This window comes from Papilio machaon, chromosome 3, assembly GCF_912999745.1.
Source record: "Papilio machaon chromosome 3, ilPapMach1.1, whole genome shotgun sequence".
NCBI classification, from domain to species: domain Eukaryota; kingdom Metazoa; phylum Arthropoda; class Insecta; order Lepidoptera; family Papilionidae; genus Papilio; species Papilio machaon.
Genome location: NC_059988.1, coordinates 2,155,925 through 2,182,435, shown reverse-complemented (window position 1 = coordinate 2,182,435; position 26,511 = coordinate 2,155,925). Strand labels below are relative to the sequence as shown.

The following is a 26,511-nucleotide window of genomic DNA, read 5'->3' as shown; positions in this document are numbered from 1 at the left end:
ACATTAGAACTGTCTGAAATACTTTTGAGTAAAATATTAGGAAAAACTTACTGAAGCGTCTAATAAAGTTAATATGATGACGTTAACGTTTCTGAAATTGCAATGGTGATTTTATTACCAAAGACATTGTTTTTTTTTAAGTTCTACATTTTCAAATATTTATAAAAATTGTACCCTTGTTGGTTAAGTCGCTGCAGCTGTTGCAGTAGATTCTTAATTGTATCTTTATGCTCCTAAATTAATATAAACGAATATATAAAAGATGCTGGACTATAATTTAAAAAAAAATATTAAAAAGTTATTAAAAAAATTAACTCACCAAATCCAGAACCGTAGAAAGTAATTTAAATCTGTAAATACATTGATGGTGGTGGATAAATAATTTCATATTAAATGTTAACTTTGGTAAATTTATAAACATTTTATTTATTTAGTTAAATAAAAAATATTAATTAAAAATAAAATCACCTTGGCTTTGATTGATTTTCTATATTTTTCTCTGGGACAACCTGAAAAAAGGTTTGATTACTTCCAAAAAAACAAAGGATGTTGTTTTTCTTGGTTGAGTTTTTTTTTTTTTGTTAAAGATTAGCAGAGAATATTCGAGTAAAGAAGTATCGAGCTATCTAACAAAATACATCGAAATCATTAAGAAAAAAAAAACAAATATAATGTTTTACTTACTCACCATAAGATAATCAGAAGCACGTCTACGGAAATCTGAATACATAACTCTTTCAATAGCACCATTGTACCTAAATTAATGAAATAATTGTTTATCAAATTATAAACTACTGGCAGTCGTCCGCGACTCCGTCCCCGCGGCATTTAAAAACAAAAATATGTGTTCTTACAGACTATGATCTACATCTATGCCAAGTTTTGTCAAGATCTGTTGAGCCCTTCTGGAGATACCTTCAAACAAACAAGCATCCATCAATCAGATTTAGATTCAGATTTAGCTCATACTTGTATATGGGTTTCCGTTATCCAAAAACTTGTATAAAATATTAATCATCCCTTTCCTTTTAACAAAAGCTGTTGCAGCAGTTTAATCGAATTGTTTCTAAAGTAACTAACCGAAGTCCAATATTATCCACGCTTCCATAAACTCCTGAACCATCTTCAAAGTCTATATGTGGAAATTTTAATGAAGATTTTAGCATTCCCAAGGCGGGTCTGATAAGCGTGTGACCTGGTAATATAGGCTCGGCTATAGGTAGATGTTTAGGAGAATGCGGAACACCCGCTATATTGGTTACTTCTCCACGGTCGAAGCTGAAAAATACTCTACGCTGGAATCATAAGATGTTATTCGCAATTAATTTTAAATTCAGAAAATCTGGTTTAGATGTTTTTGTCGATAATGAGGTTCTATATCTCTCTCCACGTCTTTCACTCCTTGTTTTCTTTTTCTGTTGTTCTTAATGTTATTTATGAATGAACTGGCAATACTACATAAAAATTATATGTTTTCGTATAACATTTATTGCGTCTTTAAATCAAGTACTTACCGTCAATGGATGTTCTCCTCTACTTTCTAACCGCCTTCTCTGTAAAGAAAAATGTATAATTCGAATTAAATTAATGTTTTAAAGTTAAATAATAATAATGCGTTAAATATAAAAGGTACTTAATGTCAGCAAGAGAAGAGATAAGCTAAATCTAAACAAAATCATCTCCCTGGCCTTATCTATCGCACGTGGGGTCGGTGCACAAGGTTTTATAAACCTTAAAGATTTGGCTACATTTTTTACGGCCGGCCGCTTACCTGTCACCAACCCTATTTGGGAATATCATAACAATTAAATGGGATTTTCTCTATGACCACCTCCACATTCTTGACTCGCTTCACTCCAATAGATGAGGTCGATCTGGACATTTGAAGTGACTTCTGACACCGCCTGACACGACGAACAAAAGAGAAATCCGCCCATAATGTAAATCTAAACAAAATCTTACAGCAATATGCTCCAACTGTTGTAGCAAACTCACTCCATTACAAGGCAACACGGCCTGAAATTAAATTTGTAATTAAATTTACTATCCTTTCGTAGACACCTAACGTATTTGACGTTTTGGTGTCTACTCTAAATGAAATTCCGTAATTATTTGACGTTATTAGAAGCAGAAATGGTAGAAAAAGTGTGTTAACATCATTAATGAAAAACTAAATAATAAATATATCACAAAACTGTCATTGGTATGCAATTTTATTCTAATCAACCTATATCGATTTACCAATTGGCAAAGACCTTCCCCAATTTTCGGCTTTCCACATTAAGTGACTTTCTGACGATGTCACGAAGTTAATAGTCCATCTGACATGGTCTATTATCGGTGATAAAAAGATTGAATAGAGCTCTTATTGACTTCTTGATGACAACAGAGTGGAAAAAGCTGTAGATTTTTTCAAGTGCTTATTTCTATTGGTTTTTAATCTTACACATTTTCGACTATATGATAATTTAATTTATTTGTATTATTTGATGAAATTTAAGTATGAAGAGGTATTAAACTGTTCTATCACTTACTTACAGTTATAATAACTATCAAAATAGATATCTGTGTTCTTTTGTTATTCATTTTTTGTTTTTGAATTAAACTGTATGTTCACAATCATATATAATATGTACGTGTAAAAACTGTTAAAGTACAAACCATGAAATAGAAAGACCAATTCAAGCGGAATATTTATTTAGTAATAAAATATTCATATTGATATTTTGATCATTAATTTAAAAATACGAATTAATCGAAATACACGTGAATTGCCGGTTTAAATTAAGAACTGTTGCGTCCATGTTGGAGCAATTTCCAGGCCCTACCTTTCTTCTGCTACTCTATGTACCTTCTGGCACAACATAACAGCATTCATTTTCTCCCTTATATGTTGCTTCAAATAACGGGCGGTAAATAATAAGTAGAATTGATTCAATGTTTTAATCTTTGAATATCTTTGTAGGTAGAAAAAATACAAAAGTTCCGATGTTCATAGAAGATAACTGGTTTCAAATATTATTATACGAGGAGTTGTTAAATAGAAGATGATAAACCTTGATAAACAGAAGTACCTTTTAACCTAATTCAAGTTAAACTTTTAACATTTATTGGAACAACATAATTTTGAGTCTAACTTTAATTGGAAGGGGAAAATGTAATATTTATTAACAAAGTTACGGAAGCGTAACTTGTACGAAATTGGGTAAAAACGGTCAAAGTTTTCAATGATGTAACTTTGAATTTGAAAGTTTTATAAGGAAGAAGCAATTAAGCATACCAATCTTAATTTAGTAAAACAAAAAATTAATTGTAGTAAAACTCCAATCCAGCAATCCAGCAATTTATATTTTCGGAGGCATAATTTTAGTCCTCTTTCACTTCTCACCCCTTTTACTAAGGAAAGGCTGAGAAGGGGGAGTGGATACGACGGAGGAGGGGTTGCATAGGAAGGGGATATATCCTCTTTATGTGCGTCTCTCATCCGTCGATTATAGGTAGGCAAGGCATTTGCAATGTGTATGGGCAGTTTCGCTTCACTTTTTGGCGTATTCAGGTGGCCGCTTGCACGTATGCCATCTTATAATATAAAAAATACGTACATTCTAAAGACGTATTTCTAATTCTTATGAAATTTTATGACAATATGCTCCAAATTAAAATAAGAAACTAACAATAATTGCGGTAGCAAAAAGCTTTACAATAGATACGTATGAATACAACTTCGGTTCGTATAACCAGCCTTAGAAATCCCGATCTCAGTGAATCTCATTCAAATATTTGCCACGAACTGAAAATAGAATTCTTGAATGCTAGGATATAGAAATAGATATGGTGTTAGTTTGTGTGGATTTGTGTGTAGGATGCGCTTTGACGACACAAAGGAGTCTTTCAAAAAGATTGTTTGCGGAGTATGTTTTTCAGTCTTAAAGTTTAAATATAAACCAGTTACATTTATTTTCTGTTTTTTAATAAATTTTGATATAAATAATCTTGCTTAGTATTGAGTGGTATTTTAGATTTTTTTTAGTAAATTAAGTTATAAGTAGCAGAAGACTAACTACGTCTACTGAGATTTCCCGTTTAACTTATATAGGTCAAGGTTGTAGGAGTCCGCTGGAACTGTATGTAGGTGGCAAGGGACCGATCTTTACGACGATTCATGTAGACCCTTGAGCTTTGGTTGAAGGACACGGTTATGACTTTTATTAAAATTTATTATCATGTGAACACATTTGACTTATTAGATATTTTTTTAATATATTATCTTAACAATTATGTTTTAGTCATTGCTTTTCTGTTAAAATCTAATTAGAAGTTAAATTCCACTCATAGAAGGTATTAAAAGTTACAAATTGTAAAACTTTTAAGAAGAACCTCAGCAGCCGGGGTCGGAAATATTTTTCGTTCATTTCAAAATAAAAGAATTTTCGGCTTTTATCTTTTTAATTCTCGACGCTTCTTTTTATAAAGGTTTGTAGTCATCCTGTAAATTAAAAATAAAAATATATATAAATTTAATATTAAAAGATAGATAAAATGTGTTCGTTCCTTAACACTTATTTAGAAATAACAGATTAATGTGATTTCTTGTGGATTGTACATATCGGTCTCTTGCTCTGAATTATTGATACTAAGAAACTTATTTAATTCTTTTTTGTACTTACCTGATTAAAGTACCACCATTTCCTACCAAATATAAGTGCGGCTCCAGATGGTCCGTAATTATTGATCAGTGGCGCGTATGGATTAACGTTCATATGATCTCCTGTCATCTGAATAAATCATTTATCTTAATTAATTCTTATAAATGTAATCAGCTTTAAGCGGAGAATTATGTATCACATGTTTGCGAAAAAAGTCGTTTGCGCTCATCACAACAAACAAATCTTTTAGAACTAATTTTAGTTAAAGTAAAAAAATTAGTAACCTAAATAATTGGGCATCGAATTATTTTTACTTAATTAGTTGAAATATGACATCTCTATTAATTAACAGTCACCAATTAACTAAAGTAAAAAAAAATCTGTTTTTCTTATTCGACGCGATTTTGTTAAAGGTCAATGCTGGCAATTACAAATACAATTATAATTACAATTTTAATGGTAATATATAAATTACAGGTCATAAAAGTAAAAGTTATAAAAACTATGTTATGAAACTAAATCTCAATATAAGCCAAGATATTGTTTACACAAAATAATTTGATTAAAAATGAGCACACAATTAATATTTATTTATATATTAGTCAAAAAATCTTCATAGCTATACAGAGCTTTCTGGATAATTCATGATTTTAATATATATTTTTAAATGACGCGAGGCTGGTAGCCACTGTGACGTGGTCCAGCTGGCGGCACACCTCTTTTGTTATACGAGTATCCATACTATTATGCATATTTGGATGGTTACGGGTACCTTGCATCGTTTAAGTTTGTAGTAATCAATGTATTAACTCACAACATGATTCCACATCCAGTTTTGTTTGTAATGATTCTTGTGTACAGTATAAGGATTGCCAGGGTTTCTTTCGTGACTCTCTGATTCATCGACTGCGGAACTGTCTGATGAGCTCTTGTCGTAATATTTGTCTCGGAGACGATATTTCGATTTAGATTTAGAAGAGCGTCGATGATGAAAGCGTCTGATATTTAATTTCTGGAATAAAAAAATAAAATAAAAAAGGAGGAAGCTCAAACTTACATCGTAAAACAATTTTATTAAGCTAAGTGACTGTCCGACTTTCCAAATACCTTTTAAATCAAAAAAAATATCTCCCAATGTAGGGCAAGAATTTTTTTTTATACTTCACAAGGATAATGTCGCAAGAAAAAGCTTGTCTTTAATATTGCAGAATTTTTTGGTTAGTGATTAGAAAAAATTGTTAATATTTTTTTCATTTGACAGGTTTCAAACGTGTCGCAATACTGTAATATTGGTGGCCTAGTAATCACGTTATTTAACATTTACAATAGTAAGTTAAAAAATAAAACAAAGTTTCCAGTGTAAATAAAATTAGACTTACACCGTCGGGAAATTCAGTAGAATCTGCTCTGAAACAAAATTAGAATAAATCAAGTTTGAAAATATTCTTTTGAAATTTTCCTTGCTTAATTGAGAATTTTCAACCGCGAATCACTACTTTGCTACTTTGCTGTTAGTATTAACAACGTAGATTAAACTAAAATTGAATTATTAAAGCTTGTATTTCAATATTGGTACCGCTACCGCACCAATACGTTTCTATTTGTTGTAAAAGGGAAGGGAGAACGAGCGGCGGGGACACCGAGGTGATCATCGACACCACTGGATATCCGCATTAAGGGGAAACTGCAGTTGGATTGCCGTTTAATTATACCAAATGCTTTTTCTTAGTAAAATTTTATACATTAAATTCCAGGAAATTACTCTTCATAAAAAATTTTTACAAAGCTATGGTACTTATAACCTGATAGTTTTTAATGTTACATGTGACATGTGACATTTTAGAATATATAAGCACAATATAGAATACTTTTATATAAATTCGAGTCACAGTTTGGAAGTGAAACATATTTCAAACGCCCAACTTGATACACTTACAAGTTACAAATGTTTAAAAGTTTTCTAACTTCGATTACCATCTGCAGCGGCAAGTAAAATCTTTTCCGCGGAGATTGTGCCTTGACAAATTTAATTCCATTTCGTATGTATTTTTAAGTTAATGCCTTTTAAAATAAAATATATTGTGTGTAAAAATCAAGCTTTACACACTTTAAATAACGATTTAATGGTAACATTTTATTAGGACGTGTGCAAGTAATTAGATAAAAAAACTTGAGAGGTGTCAAGGGACACCCGGATGGAACGAAGTTCCTATGAATTTTCGTTATATATTGTCACGTCGTTGCCATGGTTACTATAGCAAAAAGTGTCGTGACAACTTTTCGTAAGAATTTTTTCCGTCTAGCCCCCTTTCACAACGCGCGATAAGGAACTTCGTTCCAAAAAGCTTGTTAAAAATACTTACTGAACTAGTAATACTCCTAAACCTGGGTTATCTCTTGAAATCTAAAAGTAATTTAGAAGAATAGTATTTTTCAATCAAAAATTACAAAAATTATAAAGAAAGTGAAAAAAGTAAAATTGTTAAAACATTTGTTATGACATTCTGATGATTAAAACAATTTTTTTTGTTTTTGTGTCATGAGTCGTTGAATAACGTGACATGTAGTTTCGTTGCGTTATGATTCATACCTCAGTTCTTCCGAAATTTCTTTTCCGTCTGTAAATTATAGTTTAATGTAATGATTTCTACTTTTTTTAAAAGATAGGATCGCAAAGGAGCAGCGATTCGCCTAACATTAATCGACCCCTCGTCCAGGGACATCCGTAATACTAGAGGAACATCAGATGTGTTGCCGGCCCTTAAAAACCGAACTTAGTTTATTCGTGAAAATAAAACTGTGTAAGTTATTTGCAGATATAAGAAGATTTTTCTTTTATAAATAAAAATAAATTCTTAAAGAATTATAATAACAAAACTTATTTGTTTGTCCTTCTTTTAATAACGTGTAATAAATTGTTTTAATTCAAGATGACGAATCCTCACTTGACGTGACTTGATTTTCTTTTATAATCAACTAGCTAGCGCACGCGACTCCGTTCGTTTCAAAAATAATATTTTTTGAAACTTGCTAGGGACATTTGTATTATTTATGTTGAAAAGTGTTTGTTATATCAGATACTATTAAAAATAATTATTTCACCAAACTTAATGAATGAATTATGTGTAATCCTTTCTTAGTGCTCAGCCACATTGTAGCATTATGAAAAATCTCAAGTTTAAACCATTACTTTGTACTAGGCGTTAATGTAACAGTCACTTTCTTTTTTTATGTATATAAATAGATTTTTGTATGCAGTGTAGCAACTCGGTATAATAGTGGCATTTTGCCAGACAAATGTGTTGACTGCAGGTGATTTTAAGCACGAGATATGACGATGCATTTTGTTAGGGGCTGTTAATCTGTTAGGGTTCAATATTTTGTAAAATAATTTTCTTTTATAATCTCGCTTAGATCGATCGTATTTTGTTTCGTTCTTTGTATTTTTAAGTATCAGATAACTTACAGATTATTTTTAGCTTGTAGGGGTATTGCCACTATTGTGTACTGGAATAAAAAATAATTGATTAAAATAACCTTTTCTTGTGTACAGAGATTGAGACCTCGCTTTGTACCGAATTGGATAGGGAGTATGTATTTTTCATTGCAATTTGCAATCTTCAAAGAAATTTATCGACTATGCCAAGTTTTCAAACACTGTAAGCGTAACTTCAAGGCAAATCTTCACATAAATCGGATCATCGTAATGATTTTTTTAACTATCCCCCAATTGTTATCACCATAAAAAAAGCAAAAATTTCAAAATAAAATTTGGACTTACCGACTTAGCATTTCTGAAAATATTATACATATATTTGATAATATAATTTTCAACGATACTTATATATGTGAATATATCTAACTCTAGTCAACTTACCTACGATCACTGTAGTTCTTACCATTTGTGTACAAAGATTTGACAACGTCCTAAAATAAATAAGATTTTACAACAACCTTTTAACATTCACAAAAAAAAAAAACAACTTATAAGTGAAACTACCAAAAGCCAATTAGTTTTCCTCACGTCAGTGTAAAGAACTCGGTCATAAGTGTTTCCGTAACTGTAATGAAAATTTAAAACAAATAATCTTTTATTTATCTGTCAAATTCCTACAAACATACAATACAGCAATTATTTACTTAATAAAGTTCTAATATATGAGAATAGTGCACATAAGGTCCTCTTTTCCACGGTGAGACTAGCCGTGCCACCGATGAAATACCATTCCCTTGTTCAGAAGCCGTAAGACGCTTAGTGGAAAAGGACTATACTTACGTTATTCCCAGATTGTCTATATTACCATAAACAAAATTTCTGTAATCTTTCTGTGGAAACATTACTGAAGATTTAAGCATTCCTAGAGCTGGTCTTAGTAACGTGTGTCCCGGTACAATGGGCTCAGCTCTGGGCAAATCCTCCACCTCGTCCGGGATTTCCAGTACATTATCATACATATCATATATTCGTCTCTGTAATATTGCAAACGCAAATTTTGTTAAGAATCAGTATTGTTTTATTTATAGTATTGTTCTTGCGCCACTATTCAGGATTTAATGTTCAAGGCGGAGAGATGATATCATGTTTAAGACTCTACCTAAGATGTACATTACTCGTAGATATATTCAATGAAGAAAAGAGCAAGTTTGCATGAGGAAATTTTGCAAGCAATTTGTCTATCTTGAAACATAAACTATTACATAGTTATATGCCACATATGTACAACTACTTCCCTCGTTAATTTATTATTAAAGGTAGGCAACGCATCTGCAATTGCAGATGGCTATGGGTAGCGGTCACTTCACTATTATAGTGAATTCACTAGAGGTCACTAAATAAAAAAAAAACTATTATTAAAAAAGGCATTACTGTTTGGAACATGATTGATGTTTTTCACATAATAGTCCTATTTGTAATGAAGGTCAAACACGTCTCTGTTACATCTACTTGTATATTCACATCATATTGTTGGGCTTAACAAAGTAACAAAGTTTTGTGACACACGTCTAAATTTTAAATTAAGTTAACGAGTGTCCGTCGCTAGCTGGACTCTCACCTGTACTACGTAACTAAGTTAAATACTTGACGGAAAAGCCGGTTACACGGACGTAACTTGATATGGCAGCTGTGATGCATATTAATATTTGTCCGTTACGATGTATATACATGTATATATATTTTTAGACAGTAATATAATATGATATAAGTCGTTATCTGTACACAGAGCGTCGGTAGCTCAGGGGTTAAGCATTTGATTTATAATCTGCAGGCCAAGCTTTCGAATCCTAAAGAATTTTCGATTTATCTACATATGTACATTTATCCGACGTTTTTACGGCGAAGAAAAACATTATGATGCAACTTGCACATATCTGCGAAGAAATTTAAAGATGTTTGAAGTCAACCATCTCGCATTGGGCCAGTGTGGTTGATTATGACCTAGTCAACGATGATTTAGGGTAGGCTCTGAGTCCCTGAATGGGGGCGTATAGCGGGCTTATTATGATGAGTCGTTGAGTAGATTTAATAAAGAAATCAACACTGATTATTAGCGAACAGTTAGAAATTCTGAATGCAGTATGTTTTGGAAATTATTACTTATTTACTGCACACACAGCATGTTTCTAAATATATTTCTACGTTTTAATTGTCTGTGTAATAAACGTACAATGGATTGCTAAATTTATTTCGGGTCGCTTTTAAAGGGTACGTACCCGCGAGTAATTCGTTGAAGATAAAAGGCTTTTATAGCAGTCTGTGCGATTGCTCCTTCCGGAAACTGACTGAGTTTGTATTTCAATTCAAGGGATATTGTGAAAATATTCGTGAAATCCATTTAATTTTTAATACTTACGGAATATTAAAGATACTAAAGTAAACTATGATGATACACTTTAGACTAATAAAATTAAGATAATATCAACATTAGTTAAATGAAATACCAAAGAAGCTTCAAGTTGGTGTCTGTGAAAAATTACTCAACTTCACACAACATTTTATCAGTAAATTATAACGAAATTAAAATGTACATTTTTAATTCCAAAGATGCATCAAAATGGTTCACAGTTTCCATTTCGCTATGTACACTGTGTACACTCGCATAAATTTTGTTGGACAAAGTTATATAACAACAACAGAGAAATTTCCATATTGCACCAATAAAGCTTTCGGGTGCACGACAAGCTTGATACTTAAGCTTTCAAACTTTGATTTTTATTCATCATCTCATCAGGGAGATGATGTTAGCCTTATCCCACTCACTTATGGTCGGCGTACCTGGTTTAGGTCATATAGATCTATCTGCCGTCATATCAAACGTTCTTGATTATGTCACCTTTAACATAATTCATCCATCTCTTCCTCGGCGCACCTCTACCGGTGTATCTCTCCACACTCGTAACTAAAGTTCTCCATGTCACAAGCGATTTTTTTTTGTTCCAACCTTATAACGTGCCTATATAACTCCTAACCTTTCAGACTTCTTTAAGTAGCTTTTCATTATAAATTTAAAAAGTGAACAACACATACTGTTTATAACCAAAAGACTCAGGAGGGGAATGTTTTTCGCTCCTAATTACGTTTATACATATATCAGTCCCATTATGGCCTAAATCAAACCTTTCATATAAAATGTTTTTTTTTTCTGTTTAAATAATTGACAGTTGTTCTGTTATATTTTATACACTATGTCAAAATATCGGTTCTTATAAAATCGTATCAGTGTTCTGTACATTAGGAGTTGAGAAATAAGTTACCTTTACTTTTCTAAATAAAATAGTAGTATACATACCCGAGGAATATTTAAAATTCTAAACGGTTGCTTATGACCAGAAGATAACACTATATTCTGAAATTAATAAAGATATCGTATAACTTCATGTGATTTTGTCTTTTTGTTTGATTAGAATCGCAAGCAAAAGATATTATGATATACAATGACCAAATCATTTTTACGTCTACGTCTTTTAACTTTAATATGTACTAGTATTATAATAAATGATATCCTAAGCCTGGCAAGAAAATTATAATAACAACTCTATAAAGAAATATTATCATTGAATATTATAAAAATAACTCCACCATTAGTATATAAGATAAAAATATACGCCAATCCATTTTTTTAAATAACTTCAAGTCACATAAATATATTCACAAAAAATTCAATATTAGCAATACATTTTATATGCTAAATTCTAACTTGAGTTAGTATTAAAAAATAAATTAAATGTCATACCATGAAATTATATCAACCATAAAGTAAATTATGTCGATTCATAGCGGTAAAGTTTCATAGCAGTATATATTTTTATTTGTGTTTGAGTAGTGACTGTTTACCTTGAAGAGGCATTTACAGCACATAGCCTACACCGTCGCATATATTAGGGGTTATTATTAGAGTATAAGCAGAAACAATGGCGGTACCAATTTTTGGCATCAATACAACAATTCATATTTTTTTTTTTTTTTTAATATCTAAAGAATAAGAAAGTTCATTGCGCCTCATACTAAAATTATTAAATAAATGTTTAAAAATAATATCTTATTACAGAATTAAAGAATATCAATCTTTCAGAAATGAATCGTTTACTACACAATTGTCAAATTCCCTTTGAGGTGTGCATGCCTTATCTACATCTTTGCTGCGGTAAGTCCACTCATTGTGAATCAGTTGAAGGCCGATTTCAAGCGTTCTAGTTGGCCTTTAAAACAAGGCATTTCTTTTATAAATCGACTAATACAAGAAAACTAAATAAAAACTAAGATAACTTCAAAAGTTTTATATTAATCTAGATTATATAAAAGTAATTAATTAATAAAACATTTCATTTCATATACAAAAGGAGAAGTAATAATTATTTTAAAGGAAATATAAAATACTCACGAGGTAATAATTTAAATGCTAGAAAACAATTTTTGGAATGGTTACAAAGTCTTTGGTACAACTTGAAAAAAAAAATGTAATATCAATTAATCGGTGGTTTAACTTTTTTTGCAAAACTACCCATTACGTTACCGGGTGGGTAGTAATTAGCAACAACATACACTTGCCCTTCTTTTGATTTAGCCACACCTACTCCAAGTTCCTTGCTATCTTCCCAAATCACTTGTGAAAAGTGTCCCGACTTCAAGTCATTGGGTTCCCTACCAAACGCATGTAAGTTTATTTCGTTATACCATTTGTCTACAGGATCTCGTCCATAAACAGTGAAATTTGGATCCGAAGACCAAGCATAAAATATGTTTTCGCCATATTCATTCTGATCTCTGTGTTCCACTCGTCCAAGTTTCAAAAGTTTCTTAGCCCATTCTTCAGCATATTTGCTAAGCTTCTTGTTAAGTTCAAGAGGAGGGACAGCATGTTTTCTGCGGTATTCATTGTGTGCTCTTAAGAATTCGTCTTCAAATTTTTCACCGATTATTGACGTTGATCTAAATTTCGTTACTAATTCAGTTGCGATCTCGGTGAAATTTTTGCTGCTTCTTTGGCTTGGTGATGGTGATGATGTCGTATTCGTTTGTTGATGGTAAGACTTGACACTGCTGAAGCTGGATCTAAATTGCAACGCTCCAGGAGGCAAAACATTTTTTACAAACTGTCCACTATAATTTCCTGGTGGAAAATAATTAGCAACAACATACAATTTGCCCGATTTACTTTTAGCAGTCCCTATTCCTAACTCTCGTGTATCTTTCCAAATGATTTGTGTGAAGTGACCACAAGTGAGCACTTCTGGTTCTCTTCCAAATGAAAATTTATTTATTTCACTATACCATTTATCGAGACAGTCTCGAGCTTTAATTTTTACATTTGGATCTGGTGACCATCCACAGTATACATTTTCTCCGTAGTTTTTATTCAGACTGTATGCCATTGCATCTTTTTTGGCTAACTCATCAGCCCACTTTTGACTTACTTTACTAATTTCTTTATTAATAACTAGCGGAGGTACACCATGTTCTCGTCTGTATTCATTATGTATTTCTAAAGCATCATTCTCAAATTCACTTTTCTTGGACCCAAAAAGCTTGCTCTGTAACAAAAAAAAAAGAAACAATTAGGTCGGAGTGTATTAATATATTTTAGGCTAGGCCTAAATATGCCGTTAAGGATAACAGATAGGTTAGCCGTGAATTTTTTCATGAAGATAAAATTACTTTTTTTTTTGCCTATTTTCTAAAGAAACAAGTATGCGTAAACATTTCAATGTCGTATCTTGATTGCGATTGACTCATTCCAATTGTTAGTCATCGTAATGATAGGCTTTTACGATTGTTCTATGAATAATTCTAATCTGATACGCTACAGGTTTCTCCATATATTTTGACTATGGAATATTTGCTACTTTTAATGAAAGTGGTATCAATTCCAAATAGTTACGGAACTAATGCATAATCTTGTGACATTATCAATTAACTTTAGGTTAGTCGCTTTCGATCACTTCACCGTTAGTTTATTAAAGCAAATTTCAACAGTAATAAGCCTGCAACAACGAATGCATCGAGCGTTGAAAAACCACGACCACACTGAAGATAGACATGAAGTGGTACCAATTCTTCTTGTGTCCCTACCTCGGTAATACAATTAATCTACAAATCGGAAGTCTATGAAGATGGGTAGCGGTCCGCTATTTTGGTGAATCTAGATGACGGCTTGCTAGTTACTACTTTATACTAAGAGTACTGAGAACAACAATTTAAATTATCTTTTTTCGATTTAAATTAAATTGTAATTATAATTGTGGTTTTTTTTGGTGATACATTTTTAGTATTGAAAATTTTGTGAGCCAATCATTACAGGATACTTTTGACTGAAAGAGTAATTATTTATCTGTGAGATTTAATAAATAATCTGTTCTAAAATTCAACTAAGTGGGTTTTTTTTATACAGATACAGTTATGTCTCACGTTTTTGTCACGTTTAATTTTTTTTAAACAAAATGTAATTTTCTTGTTACATTAATCCTAATCATATTGTAAATGTGAATGTCAAATTAAGTCATGTTTCCGACACTGATAATATAACTGATAGTTTATTATCTATACAAGGCTATGGCATTGTATACAATTTTTTATTTGTTCAGTTTGTTTATTAAATGGGCTCAACATAATTTTGTTTGAAGAAAAAGAAACTGACGAAAAAGGGTGCTATATGAAATTAATGCAACAAGTGATAGCTACTTTTTGTTATGTTTTATATTTTACAATAACATATATTCGGTTAAAAAATTTTCTTAATTTGTTGTTAGTATTCTATATACAACTAATTAAATGTAATCAACTATCTTAAATATAATATAAAAGCTAAAATATATCATTAAAAGGAGTCCCTTTAGGCAAGGTTCCGAAGATACTGGCAGCATTCCCCCTTTGAATAGCTAAACTAATTCTTTGTCCGAGGTAGCTGCCAGCTCTTCGGTCTCCTGTGATGTCGACTAACCTTTTTGCTACTTCCTTAAAAAGCTTTCTAGCGCTAGGACCCCACGGACCAAGGGTCTCGACACCGAATGGGACAAATTCGTATTCGGTGCCCAGACCCCTGTATTTGCAAGCTTTAGCTTTTTCAGCCGCTTCACAAGCCGCACCAGCTCTGTTGATTGTTCCATGTAGATGGGAAGGGGCCAGTGTGTCTGAACAGGTTGCATCCCATACCAGCACCCGACCCATCTTCCATGGAATCAAACTCATACCGTCCGGCCTCTTGCCATCGTCTCTGGCAATACCAGTCGGTTCAAGAAGACTTGGCACGTTGACGTTGGCAAGAGACCGGCGCACGATATCGTTGAGTGCGGCATGTCTCGAGAAGCGGCCTGCACTTTTTTGACATGACAGTCCGTGATATCCTAGTCTGTCGACATCACTGCCACAGGGACATTTATGAGGAAATAACAATACAATTACAATATTTTTGTTAGGTCAATTTTAAACAAAATATCATAACAGTTACTAGAAAACTAACCGGTCACAACATATTTAATTAGGGATAAAGTCAAGCTTTTAGGGCGCAGTTTCTTTAGTTGCTAGCGTATACGTGGTGCGAGAGATTTCCTGCTCACTTATGCCATAGTGCTCGCATGCGAGTATCGTTTTTATAAGTCGTTAGAGCCCGCATGAGTTAGCCGATATTCCTATTTTACCTTACCACGTATTACATTTTCAAATAAGCATCCGCACGACGCTTGCTTTACATCGATTGATCATTTAATTAGCCTTTAATAATGCGCGGACTCACTCGCATGCAGTATTTAAATTGCGCTGTCAATCTACCAAGTCTTAAACTACGTCTAGTATTTTACGATTGAAACTCTTCTATTTTATTTCATTAACAGGCTACTGATCGCAAATATTCTGTAAAGTCTGCAAAGCTTAACATAAGTTGCATTAAGTTAACTGAAAATTATTAAAAGTTACTGAATCTAATTTTCGCTCGGTATTTACATACTTTGTTGGAGTATTTTAGTTCACTTCCTACGCAGATACCTCCAACCCACGCGTTAGCTGACTTAACGCTCCCACTTTATGTTTGCTTATGTATTCGTTTCTGTTTTACTCAATTTTCTAAGGTAACAAACTGACAAGCAACTTTCAGGCAATTTAAAATAAATGAAAATAATAATTTCGACATTTCGACACTACCACGCGACGTGATAATAAATTGAATGAAAATGAATTTATTTTTTTAAAACATTCGCAAACGAGCAAGTTTTGCATAACGTGAGTTGTTATAGATATCCAAAAACTTTGTATTAACCGAAGTAACTGCGTAAAGTATATTTTCTTTACGTAGTCTGTCGTCTGCAATGGTCACAGTATTTCAAAAATAGAGCCATCTTTTTCGGCTACAAATATCGCAGTTACAAGCACATTTAAACATTTCTAACTAGCTTTTACCCGCAACTCCGTCCGCGCGGAATAAAAAATAGAAAGCGGGGTAAAAATTATCCTATGTCCGTTTCCTGGTTCTAAGCTACCTGCCCACCAATTTTCAGTAAAATCGATTCAGCCGTTCTTGAGTTATAAATAGTGTAACTAACACGACTTTCTTTTATATACATAGATAGAGACAAATTACTTATATCTTTTATAATATAAATAATATCCTAGTTACAATTTTATTACAGTTTACGTTATTGTGTAGTAACGAGTTCTAGAAATAAATGGATAAAATTAATATCTGAAATTAAATTACAACAGATACGGATCTCCCTTGTACACTGTAAGTCATCGTGATAAGAAAAAATAATCAAACTGAATTAATATCAGCATCATAACAACATTCGTTGTTGTGTGTGTGTCGAACAGAATTTTTATGAATTTGACCTAATCAAGTTATTATTTTTAAGGTATTATATAAGGAAATAGTCACAATGGAATTCGTTTTTTCACACAAAAATACTCATTCGTAATTTTAGTATGTACATTTTTTTATTATTATTTCCACTTTTATAATTATAGGCACATATACCATATCCCAGATTAACTTTAATCAAATGTTTAAAAAATAATAAAAAAAGTAAAAATTTTTATCAAACGAAAAATTGTATTTGCCCTTTAAAAGTTTCGGTTTGTAACTAACTATAACTAAAACAGCTAAGTTTATAACTGTAGATCAGTCTAAGTAGTAAGTTGAAACCACTGGCAAAAGGTTCCCCCTTGTTTATTTGGATTATGAAATTAATAAAAAATTGAAGCTTTTTAGTATATCGTTTGCGTGTGCAAATTTTAATTTTTTTTATTCAAAATAATTACGTAAGTATGTTGAAAACGAAAGAAACGTCACTAATTTTAATTCCAACAAAACTAACAGTAATTTTTTCTTGATACTCCAGAAACAAATTACAAATAAACACTAGTTTATTAAAAAAACGAGTCAATTGCTAAGCCGATTTTTATTTTTCTTTAAAAACAAAAAATATATATTTACCATTGCTTCTCACGCCCCTTTGCCCGGTCCAATAAAAACGCAATAAAAAAATTAACAAATGTCACACACGTCCCTTATCCGTCACGTCGTCTGTGTTCCTGACCAATTTATGTGTCCCACTTTTGCATTGTTATCCTTGCGTCCGATTGTGAGAATGCTACTGCCATTATGAAATTTAGTAGTGTTATCGCAACATTTGGCCCTCCTTCTTTAATCTGATAAGTTAGAGTGAGCAAAAACTAAACTGCAATGGAAGTACGAATTTCCGCAGCTGCATAGACCAATTCACGTTAGGCTACAGAGACTGCACTCGTTTTTCTCTAAGATCGACAATGCACATTGCTATTATTGCAAATATATGAATATTTGAAACAAAAACAGTCTAACGCGGTATGATGATATAAAAGCAATGGCCGTTCAACATGACAAAGTGAAAAACAAAAAAAACTGCAAAAATTTACAAAAAAGATTACACCCCAAGCAAAAACCAACTTAATGTGTAAAGGCAATGAGTTCCATTTAAGTTATTTTCACAAGAGGTAATTAGCCTCTCCGTTGCGGGAAAATCACAAACCGTAACCGTTCGAGTAAATGACGAAAAATGTAATGTTTCGATTCTGATACATGTCTCTTTAAAATAAATGCAATTAGTATTTTAAATATACATTGGGCCTAGCGTGAATAATTGTGATGATCGCCTTCGTGTCGTCAATTATGTCAAAGTAAGTTTGAGATTTTTAGTGTACTTTACACCCGGGGTCGTTGCATAAATTATAGCACCTTCTTGATGACGATTCGATGGCAATAACCACAAATAATTGTGTTAGGCTCACAGAAGACTTTATTTTAATGATTAAGATTCTTTTTTTAAATATGTAAATGACAAAAATTCAATTTAGTTTAATTTAATAGATAATTGTAAAGTTAAAAATAAAAATTCATCCAAATGATGACAGACACAATAACAAGTCTAATATTAATTAGGCATCTTATGATATATGTTTCAATTGCAGTTTAAATCAAATTAAAAATCCATTAACTTCTTAACCTTAATGATTTTGTCGTTCTACTTCAAAGTCAGGTTTATATCTTATTAATATTACTAATATTATGAATGCGAATGTACAGATGGATGGCTGTTTGTTTGTAAATATCATCGGTACGGCTAAACGGATCTTGATGAAATTTTGCACAGATGTAGAATATAGTACGGAAGAACACATTAGCTACTCTTTAAGTTTTTTTTTTACCTATGGGGACGGATTCGCGGGCGACAGCTAGTTATTTATAAGCGTACACGACGAGTAAAGCATCCTACGTCGTAACCACTGTCACCACGCGTAATCACCGTGCTTATGCCGCGGAGTGTTGCTACAGGGTAGGCAAAGAGCGATGACGCTTCACCGATTTTAAATTTATACTCCGTTTCAATTAGTCGTAATAATAAATATGTTTTAGTAGTGTTAGATATTTGATGCAAAAGTATTTTAAAAGAAATAAACTAACAGCGAAATAGTGAATTTAACTCTACTTCTAAATAATCCTCGCAATAGTATAAATTCAAACCGAACGTAAGTAAACAAAAATGTAACAAGAATGTCAGACGTTCCGCAATGACGGATGGAGAGAGACTGCCTCGAGCAGCAGCGCACGCTTCCTTATAAAACCTTTTGTGAGACTACCCTCAACAGTCTGTTAGATATTTGACATGTCTAGTGCTGCGCCGATACACCGGCACAGTGTTGATTTTTGTCTCTAACAGTTCGGCCATCCTGCATTTCCTTCGTCCTCGAAGGAGTATTGATCCTTGCTGCATCGTTTTACACGCTGTCCCAAGCGCCATGAAGAGCCAGAACACCTCCAAGAAAAAGGACCTAAAAGCAAATCAGCCCCGTAGGCAAAACATATAGCCCTGTAGGCACAACTTAGCCCCGTAGGCAAAACACAGCCCCGTAGGCAAACATATAGCCCCGTAGGCACAACTTATAGCACATTTTGTATCAACCATGTATCTGAAATAAAACTAATAATAATTGTTATTAAACATACGCCCCGTAGGCAAAACATACGCCCGGAGGCTAAACATACGCCCGGAGGCAACATACACGCCCGGAGGCTAAACATACGCCCGGAGGCAACATATACGCCCGGAGGCTAAACATACGCCCGGAGGCAACATATACGCCCGGAGGCTAAACATACGCCCGGAGGCAACATATACGCCCGGAGGCTAAACATACGCCCGGAGGCAACATATACGCCCGGAGGCTAAACATACGCCCGGAGGCAATCTTTGATTTTCTTTTATCAATCATGTGTCTGAAATAAAAGTTTTAATAATCATACGCCCCATAGGCAAAACATACGCCCGGAGGCAACATATACGCCCTGAGGCTAAACATACGCCCCATAGGCAATCTTTGATTTTCTTTTTTTTTTTTTCGATAATGAGTTGCGACTACAACGATTATCACGGTAACGTTCTGACATTTTTCTCTTAGCCTTTATTTTCACGAAAATACAAACACAACCACAGAGTGAGCAAAGTGGATAGAATCACGCGGATCCCATCCCACTTCTGATGTTAGATATTTGATGCAAAAGTATTTTAAAAGAAATAAACTAACAGCGAAATAGTGAATTTAACTCTACTTCTAAATAATCCTCGCAATAGTATAAATTCAAACCGAACGTAAGTAAACAAAAATGTAACAAGAATGTCAGACGTTCCGCAATGACGGATGGAGAGAGACTGCCTCGAGCAGCAGCGCACGCTTCCTTATAAAACCTTTTGTGAGACTACCCTCAACAGTCTGTTAGATATTTGACATGTCTAGTGCTGCGCCGATACACCGGCACAGTGTTGATTTTTGTCTCTAACAGTAGTATTCATAAATTTTAAATTGTGATAATAAAACAAGAATTTGAATAACTATTAAATTCTGTAATATTAAGTTCTCTCTATTTATTGTCTACACTGTGTCTTTATCATTATGACTCGATAAGGGATTTAGATACGGCCAGATTATACATTCGACGTATATGTTTTGATAAACCCACTGAAACTCATAGGAATAAAAATTAAATGTCCATTTATTTTTAAATCAATTGAAACTTTAATCTGAAAATGTTTTTATTTTTATAAAACTCCGTGTTGTTTTATAGCGTACAAATTACGATCATATTATATTAAAAAAACATCCAATGTTACATGAAAAGTCGAGAACGCTTTCAACTGATAAACTAGGTCAAATCTTAAAAATGTATTAAAACATCCACACAGAAGACAAGCGTGTAGTGGAAGCAATTTCGCGTTTCGTCTGATAAGGGTGCGTGCCTAAAGTTTTTACCACATTAATCCACGTTCCCTTCCCACCCTTTTCTTATAACGAAATTATAGGAAGGGGAAGTTGGTGTGGCGGAGGGCGGACGCATAGGAAGGGTATTATAATATTCCCTCGTCCCTTGATTCAAGGTAAGCAACGGATCTATAATTGCAAATGTCCATGGGAAGCGGTCGCTTTGCTATTTCGGCGAATTCAGGTGGCCACATGCTTATTTGCCACCTTATAAAATAATAAAAAAAACATAAAAACAAAATCTAGAAAACTTATTCGTACTCCCAATATACTGTCTTTAATATGTTATAACTTCCACTTCCACTTCCCAAACACCACATCATAAAAATAGTATTGTCATTTGTCAGATTGCCTTTTTAAAACTAAGTCAATTTGTTTTACATAGGTATCGGAAACCTAAGTTATGATTTTCCTGCATAAGTGACCGTTGGTTTCTGAAAATAATCTCTGTATAAAATATATCGCCATCCCTGTCATTTATCTTTGACAAAACAGACGTAACATTATGTTTAAACGGGGATTTTAATCTCAGAAACCCACGGTTACTGGATTCGGTCCAAGAAATCCAACAACTTACAATCTCTTATATAAACCAGTAGATTCATTATCGCCCATTGAAAGTTCTATCCACACTAAACTCTTACCTGAACTACATGTTTATCAACTTATCACATATGACAGTTTAGTTTTCAAAGTAACAAATTTTGTCGTGAAATTTCTCTGCCCAAACTCACTGTTATTTCTTTGGATTGTATGACGATAAATAGGTACTTTCGATAATGGAAACGTATTGTTACTCTCAACTCAAACAACAACATGCGTGTTTATTGTTAGTAGCAAAGTGAGAATATAAAAAATCGGGTTCACTTTGTTCGAACTAGTCCGGTATTCGCGCACATCGCCCCGAAACAAATACATCGACTTCAGGTTATTCAAAATAGATTCTTGCGTAGAGCCACGGGAGCCCCGTGGTACATGCGCAACAGCAATCTTCATATAGATTTGGACTTGCCCACCATTGCCCAACACCTGAAGTTGGCGTCGCGTCGTTATTTTGACTCTGCCGTCGGTCATCCTAATCCGCTTGTTGTAGGTGCCGCCACCTACAATCCAATCGCGCTCGGTAAGTTTCGTCGGGATTATCGTAGACCTAGGCACGCTCTTCACTTTCAAGACGATGCAATAACTATAGCTCAGACTAAGGCTAAACATCACAGACAGATCACACGTCGCAGTCGCTGTCGGCTGCGACAATCATTCTCGCGATACGGCCTCATAGCAGGCAGGTTTTCACCTATTAATAGTAGAAGCGTTGCTGGAGTTTCTTCCGCCACTTCTTCTCCCAGCGCTAACGCTTTCTGAAGTGGTAGTAATGTTAGCTGTATTAATAATAGCAATCAGATAATAGCAACCGATCAAGCCGAGGTTCGGCCCTCTCGGGCACCCTTGAATCGGAATGCTAAACGCGTAATGAGTGACAGCCCAAGCCGTGGTCCCCTCTCGGGGGCCCTTGCGCCCAGTCACTCCATGGAGCGTCCACCGAAGCGACCTAAGAGCTCGGTGACCTCCCAATCCGGTAATAATAACGAAGTAACAGCCCGAGCCGAGGCTCCTGAGGGAGCCCTCGAGCCTAGTTACTCTTAAACGAGGTTTAGGCTAAGCGCCATCTGCGCCCGGCCACCTCAAGCCCGGTGAAACTGTAAATGCCTCCTCAAGGCAAACAGTGACTACTCAGTCAAAAAAAAAAAAAAAAAAAAAAAAAAAAAAAAAAAAAAAAAAAAAAAAAAAAAAAAACTTTGTTCGAAATCTTTCAGTTAATCAAAACAATTTCAATTTTGAAGTAAGAGAAAAAGAATTAAGTCCTCACTACTGTTTATACATAATATTACGACTATATTATGTTATTATTTTTCCCTAAAACTTTATTTAAAATAAGCATTTTACGAGTAGTTTACACACGTGACATTAATGAGGTCGGAGATACGATAAATATTTTATCACATAAAAAGTAAGTGCCGGGTCCTAAGCGAATGTAGATCGGCCATATTGACACCACACGAAAGTGATCCCTAATCTCTTCCGTCCCATCTAACGACCATGAAAACTTAATTTACCTATATTTAATTCAAGATACGCTTTATTATGTAAACAGGAGATAACCTCTGCACGCAAATATAAATAATTTATTTGTAATTATAAATATATAAAGAAAACTTGAACAAAATAACTTACAATATAGTTACAGCCTGGTAAAACACAAGGACATTTCATTTTTAAATTGTCAATACGCTATTAATTTCGTATTAAAACAAATTCACAATATTATTTCACACACACTTCACTGTTTCGTGCTACAAGTACACTTTCCGTTCGATGTATCTTCGCAGTGGCGGACATTTTAATCCAAGATAAGTGACACTTCATTTTGTGGCGTAAGTGAGTAGCGGGGAGCGAATAACAAGGAAACAGGAAAAAATTAAATACACAAATGTTTCCTGTATTATTTGTATTTTATATATAAAATGACAAATACCACAAAATACATAAAACAGTCAGAATTCAATCTTCTTTAATAGCTATAGCATTAAAGCAGTTTTGCCATACTTTATCTGTCGTTTTTCTTCTAATTTGGAAGACTATTGTTTTGAATTCATTTTAATTTATCCACAAAATTCATTAGTAATTAGCTTTTTTTCACGATTACGCCCAAGCGGAATAAAAAAAAATTGTTAAGTATATAGTAATAAAAAAAAACTTGTTAAGTAGTGCTATTTTCTAAATCTAAGCCAAATTTCATTGATATCTATGCAGAGATTCTGGAGATACCTTGTAACAAACATCCATCCAAATATCCAAACTTTCTCATCTATATACTCGTATATAAAAGAAAGTCGTGTTAGTTACATTATTTATAACTCAAGAACGGCTGAATCGATTTGACTGAAAATTGGTGGGCAGGTAGCTTAGAACCAGGAAACGGACATAGGATAATTTTTACCCCGTTTTTTATTTTTTACTCCGCGCGGACGGAGTCGCGGGTAAAAGCTAGTTTATAATATTAGTAAGATTACATCTGTTTTTATGTTTTTGTGCCATTTATCAGGGACTATTATTTATTTTGTATTACTTACTGATGGAGTAATAAAATAAATAAAGTAATAAAATCAAGTACTTCGTTAATTTTTTTTATAGAAGAAGGACCTAAAATTTTGTGACTTGTCTACCTGATTCACGATGACTACTTAATCCGTCGATGTTTGCACAAACGATAACAAAAAAGAATTTACTGTATTAAAAGGTAATTAAGCAATTTTGGGTGGTAAATAACGTTACAATCCAATTAATCGTTATTCATAAGTTTGCCTTGCCCTAAATATTGTGAGCTATTAATGGCACGCGTGCTATTAGTTTACTATCCCTGATTTACATAGATCCTAAAAACTTGAATTATTTTGAAGACTTATTGTTTTCATATTAGTATCGTAACTCTCTTATAAAAAGATTGTACTTGATGTCATTTGCGCCTTTTAAAGGTTTTTCTGCGGGCAAAATGACGCGTTTCTTCCCTTAATCCTACGTCACTCCCACGCGGTGTCAGCTACATGACTGGCAGTCAACGGCTTCCTAGTTTTTCAATAACAAACTTAGCAAAGTAAATAGGATTAGTATTAAATTGAGCGCTGACGTCTATCGCTGTAAAAAGCAGATCAAAATTATGATTTATACAGAATTATGTCTTAGAAGAGATTAACAAAATGGCAACTTTTATTTATAGCCATGCTGTGATAAGAAAATTGTTCTCTTTTCAATAAATAAAATCTTGCGATAGTTAATTTTATATTTAAATAACTGTTAAGTAAATAATAAGCTTTTAAATTAATCCAACATATTCCCAGTTCAACATATGCACGCTTGTTTCGCTACATACGAATTCTGTGGAAGTCCAAAACACAACATTCGCCTTAATGGCTCTATAAATACATTCCAACTAACTGTATACTTTTAAAGTTCAATATCGCGTACATTTAAAATGATCTACTGCGTTCTTAAATTGAAATATCATGATAATTGATTAGTACAATAAATCAACGTATAAACAAAGGTTTTCATTGTAACTACGACATTGATACAAAAATGAGATGACATTGAACACAAAGACAATGAACTCTTGTGGTTTCAGTTTATACCAGCCACTGCTAGCAATATACTCCTCAAGTAATTGCTTCGAATCATTTTTTTTCCTGTCATGACTTCCCAATGACAGGACGCAGAATGCCAAGGCCCCCAGTACCCGGCGACTCTACTATTCCTGACCAAGGCGGAGGACCGCGTACTGTGGAAGGCATTGAGAAAGGCCTATGCCCAGCAGTGGGTAGACAAAGGCTGATGATGATGATGATGATGATTTTTTTTTCGGTAATATCTTGTATCAGAGTTTAACTATCTGTATTTCGATTCAATGCAAGAAGACTGTTCAATATTGTTTTGTATAGAAGTATTACATAAAATACTAAATGAATATGCTATCATTATTAGGACATCTTTGACAACATATATTTTTGTTTTATCGTGAGGAATGTAAACATATACCAGTCAAAGTTTATTTTTGTAGCACTATCTATTAATATTTATCATTAATACATATCACTAACTAGTTATGTATATATAGTTTTTATTACATTTGAACTTTTGTCATAAAATTTATTTATTTGTCGTCTTGATAGAGTTTTAAACAGCGTTTTTCGTCACTACTTTTAAGTTAACATTTAAATATAATTTAAGCAATGTGTGTAATAAATTCGTATTTCATTATTTGTTCTGTATTTGATTTTCCTTTTTTAAGAATTTATATTTTATGGTATCGAATTCGAAGATTGAAGTGGAACAGAGATTCGGCAGACAAGCGCCATCAGTTCGCGCAAATTAATTATAGCTTCAAGGGCGCAGTTCTATTCGGAGAACTTTTGTTCCCTTCCTTTTTAACGTGTCAATCTGGTTAACATTTGTACATGTCAAGAACTGTCGTATTTAAATGGAAGATCCATCTTCTAAAAATATCCACATTTTGTGACTACATTTATAAAAGCCTGAATTTTATATAGTTTTAAAATAGAAATATTTTGTCAATGAAAAAAAACTTAATAAACCTCATTAACAGATTAACCTCTATGGCACTTTGAATAAAAATCTACATACATTGTTGCCTTTACACACCCATCAAAAACGCTACCATACTGACAACTAGGTTAAAATGACTAAAGACTAATAATAAAGGCTAAAAAAGGCCAAAGACTTTTTCGTTCTTTTGCTTCTTAAATGTAAAAAATATTATTAAAACACCAATTGAAATGTTACTATGTTCTCTAGTAAGAAAAAAAAAACAAGGTGTATTCTACAAAGCACGACCTAATTAAAAATACAAGAAAACAAAAGAACGAATTGCAAACGTAAAATAAGACTACGTTTTTAAAAATCCGTTTGTAGCATTTTGGAATTCATTAAAACATATAAGAGCTATTATGTTGTAAGAAATACAAGATATGAACACATTGCATCATAGCTTATCCACTTTATGAGGTCAACATA

General features: G+C 33.1%; 4 protein-coding genes across 5 annotated transcripts; all 4 read right to left on the bottom strand.

The window, feature by feature from the left end:
- Window positions 1–464: 464 nt before the first annotated feature.
- Window positions 465–2,611, bottom strand: LOC106707856. The gene is made up of 6 exons (XM_045686538.1): window positions 2,539–2,611; window positions 1,963–2,016; window positions 1,515–1,553; window positions 1,081–1,295; window positions 689–755; window positions 465–509 (listed from the first exon to the last, which is right to left on the bottom strand). The coding sequence occupies exons 1-6, from the start codon at window positions 2,584–2,586 to the stop codon at window positions 465–467; spliced, it is 468 nt and encodes a 155-aa protein (XP_045542494.1). The 5' UTR covers window positions 2,587–2,611.
- Window positions 2,612–4,396: 1,785 nt separating this feature from the next.
- On the bottom strand, window positions 4,397–6,320 carry LOC123723535. Its single transcript, XM_045686537.1, has 4 exons — window positions 6,229–6,320; window positions 5,461–5,698; window positions 4,668–4,775; window positions 4,397–4,486 (listed from the first exon to the last, which is right to left on the bottom strand). Exons 1-4 carry the CDS (start codon window positions 6,318–6,320, stop codon window positions 4,466–4,468), a joined length of 459 nt encoding a protein of 152 aa, XP_045542493.1. The 3' UTR covers window positions 4,397–4,465.
- A 1,484-nt stretch (window positions 6,321–7,804) lies between these two features.
- Window positions 7,805–11,512, bottom strand: LOC106707795. Its single transcript, XM_014499232.2, has 6 exons — window positions 11,435–11,512; window positions 8,923–9,116; window positions 8,647–8,707; window positions 8,524–8,573; window positions 8,428–8,440; window positions 7,805–8,153 (listed from the first exon to the last, which is right to left on the bottom strand). The coding sequence occupies exons 2-6, from the start codon at window positions 9,099–9,101 to the stop codon at window positions 8,109–8,111; spliced, it is 348 nt and encodes a 115-aa protein (XP_014354718.2). The 5' UTR covers window positions 9,102–9,116; window positions 11,435–11,512; the 3' UTR covers window positions 7,805–8,108.
- Window positions 11,513–12,526: 1,014 nt separating this feature from the next.
- Window positions 12,527–23,330, bottom strand: LOC106707827 (repressed by EFG1 protein 1). Of its 2 annotated transcripts, none has more exons than XM_014499265.2 (2): window positions 23,158–23,330; window positions 12,527–13,676 (listed from the first exon to the last, which is right to left on the bottom strand). In XM_014499265.2, exons 1-2 carry the CDS (start codon window positions 23,194–23,196, stop codon window positions 12,609–12,611), a joined length of 1,107 nt encoding a protein of 368 aa, XP_014354751.2. In that variant the 5' UTR covers window positions 23,197–23,330; the 3' UTR covers window positions 12,527–12,608. The 2 variants fall into 2 exon arrangements, with proteins under 2 accessions (XP_014354751.2, XP_014354752.2); XM_014499266.2 differs by lacking the exon at window positions 23,158–23,330 and adding an exon at window positions 17,567–17,812 and having other exon boundaries at window positions 12,539–13,676.
- Window positions 23,331–26,511: the final 3,181 nt, after the last annotated feature.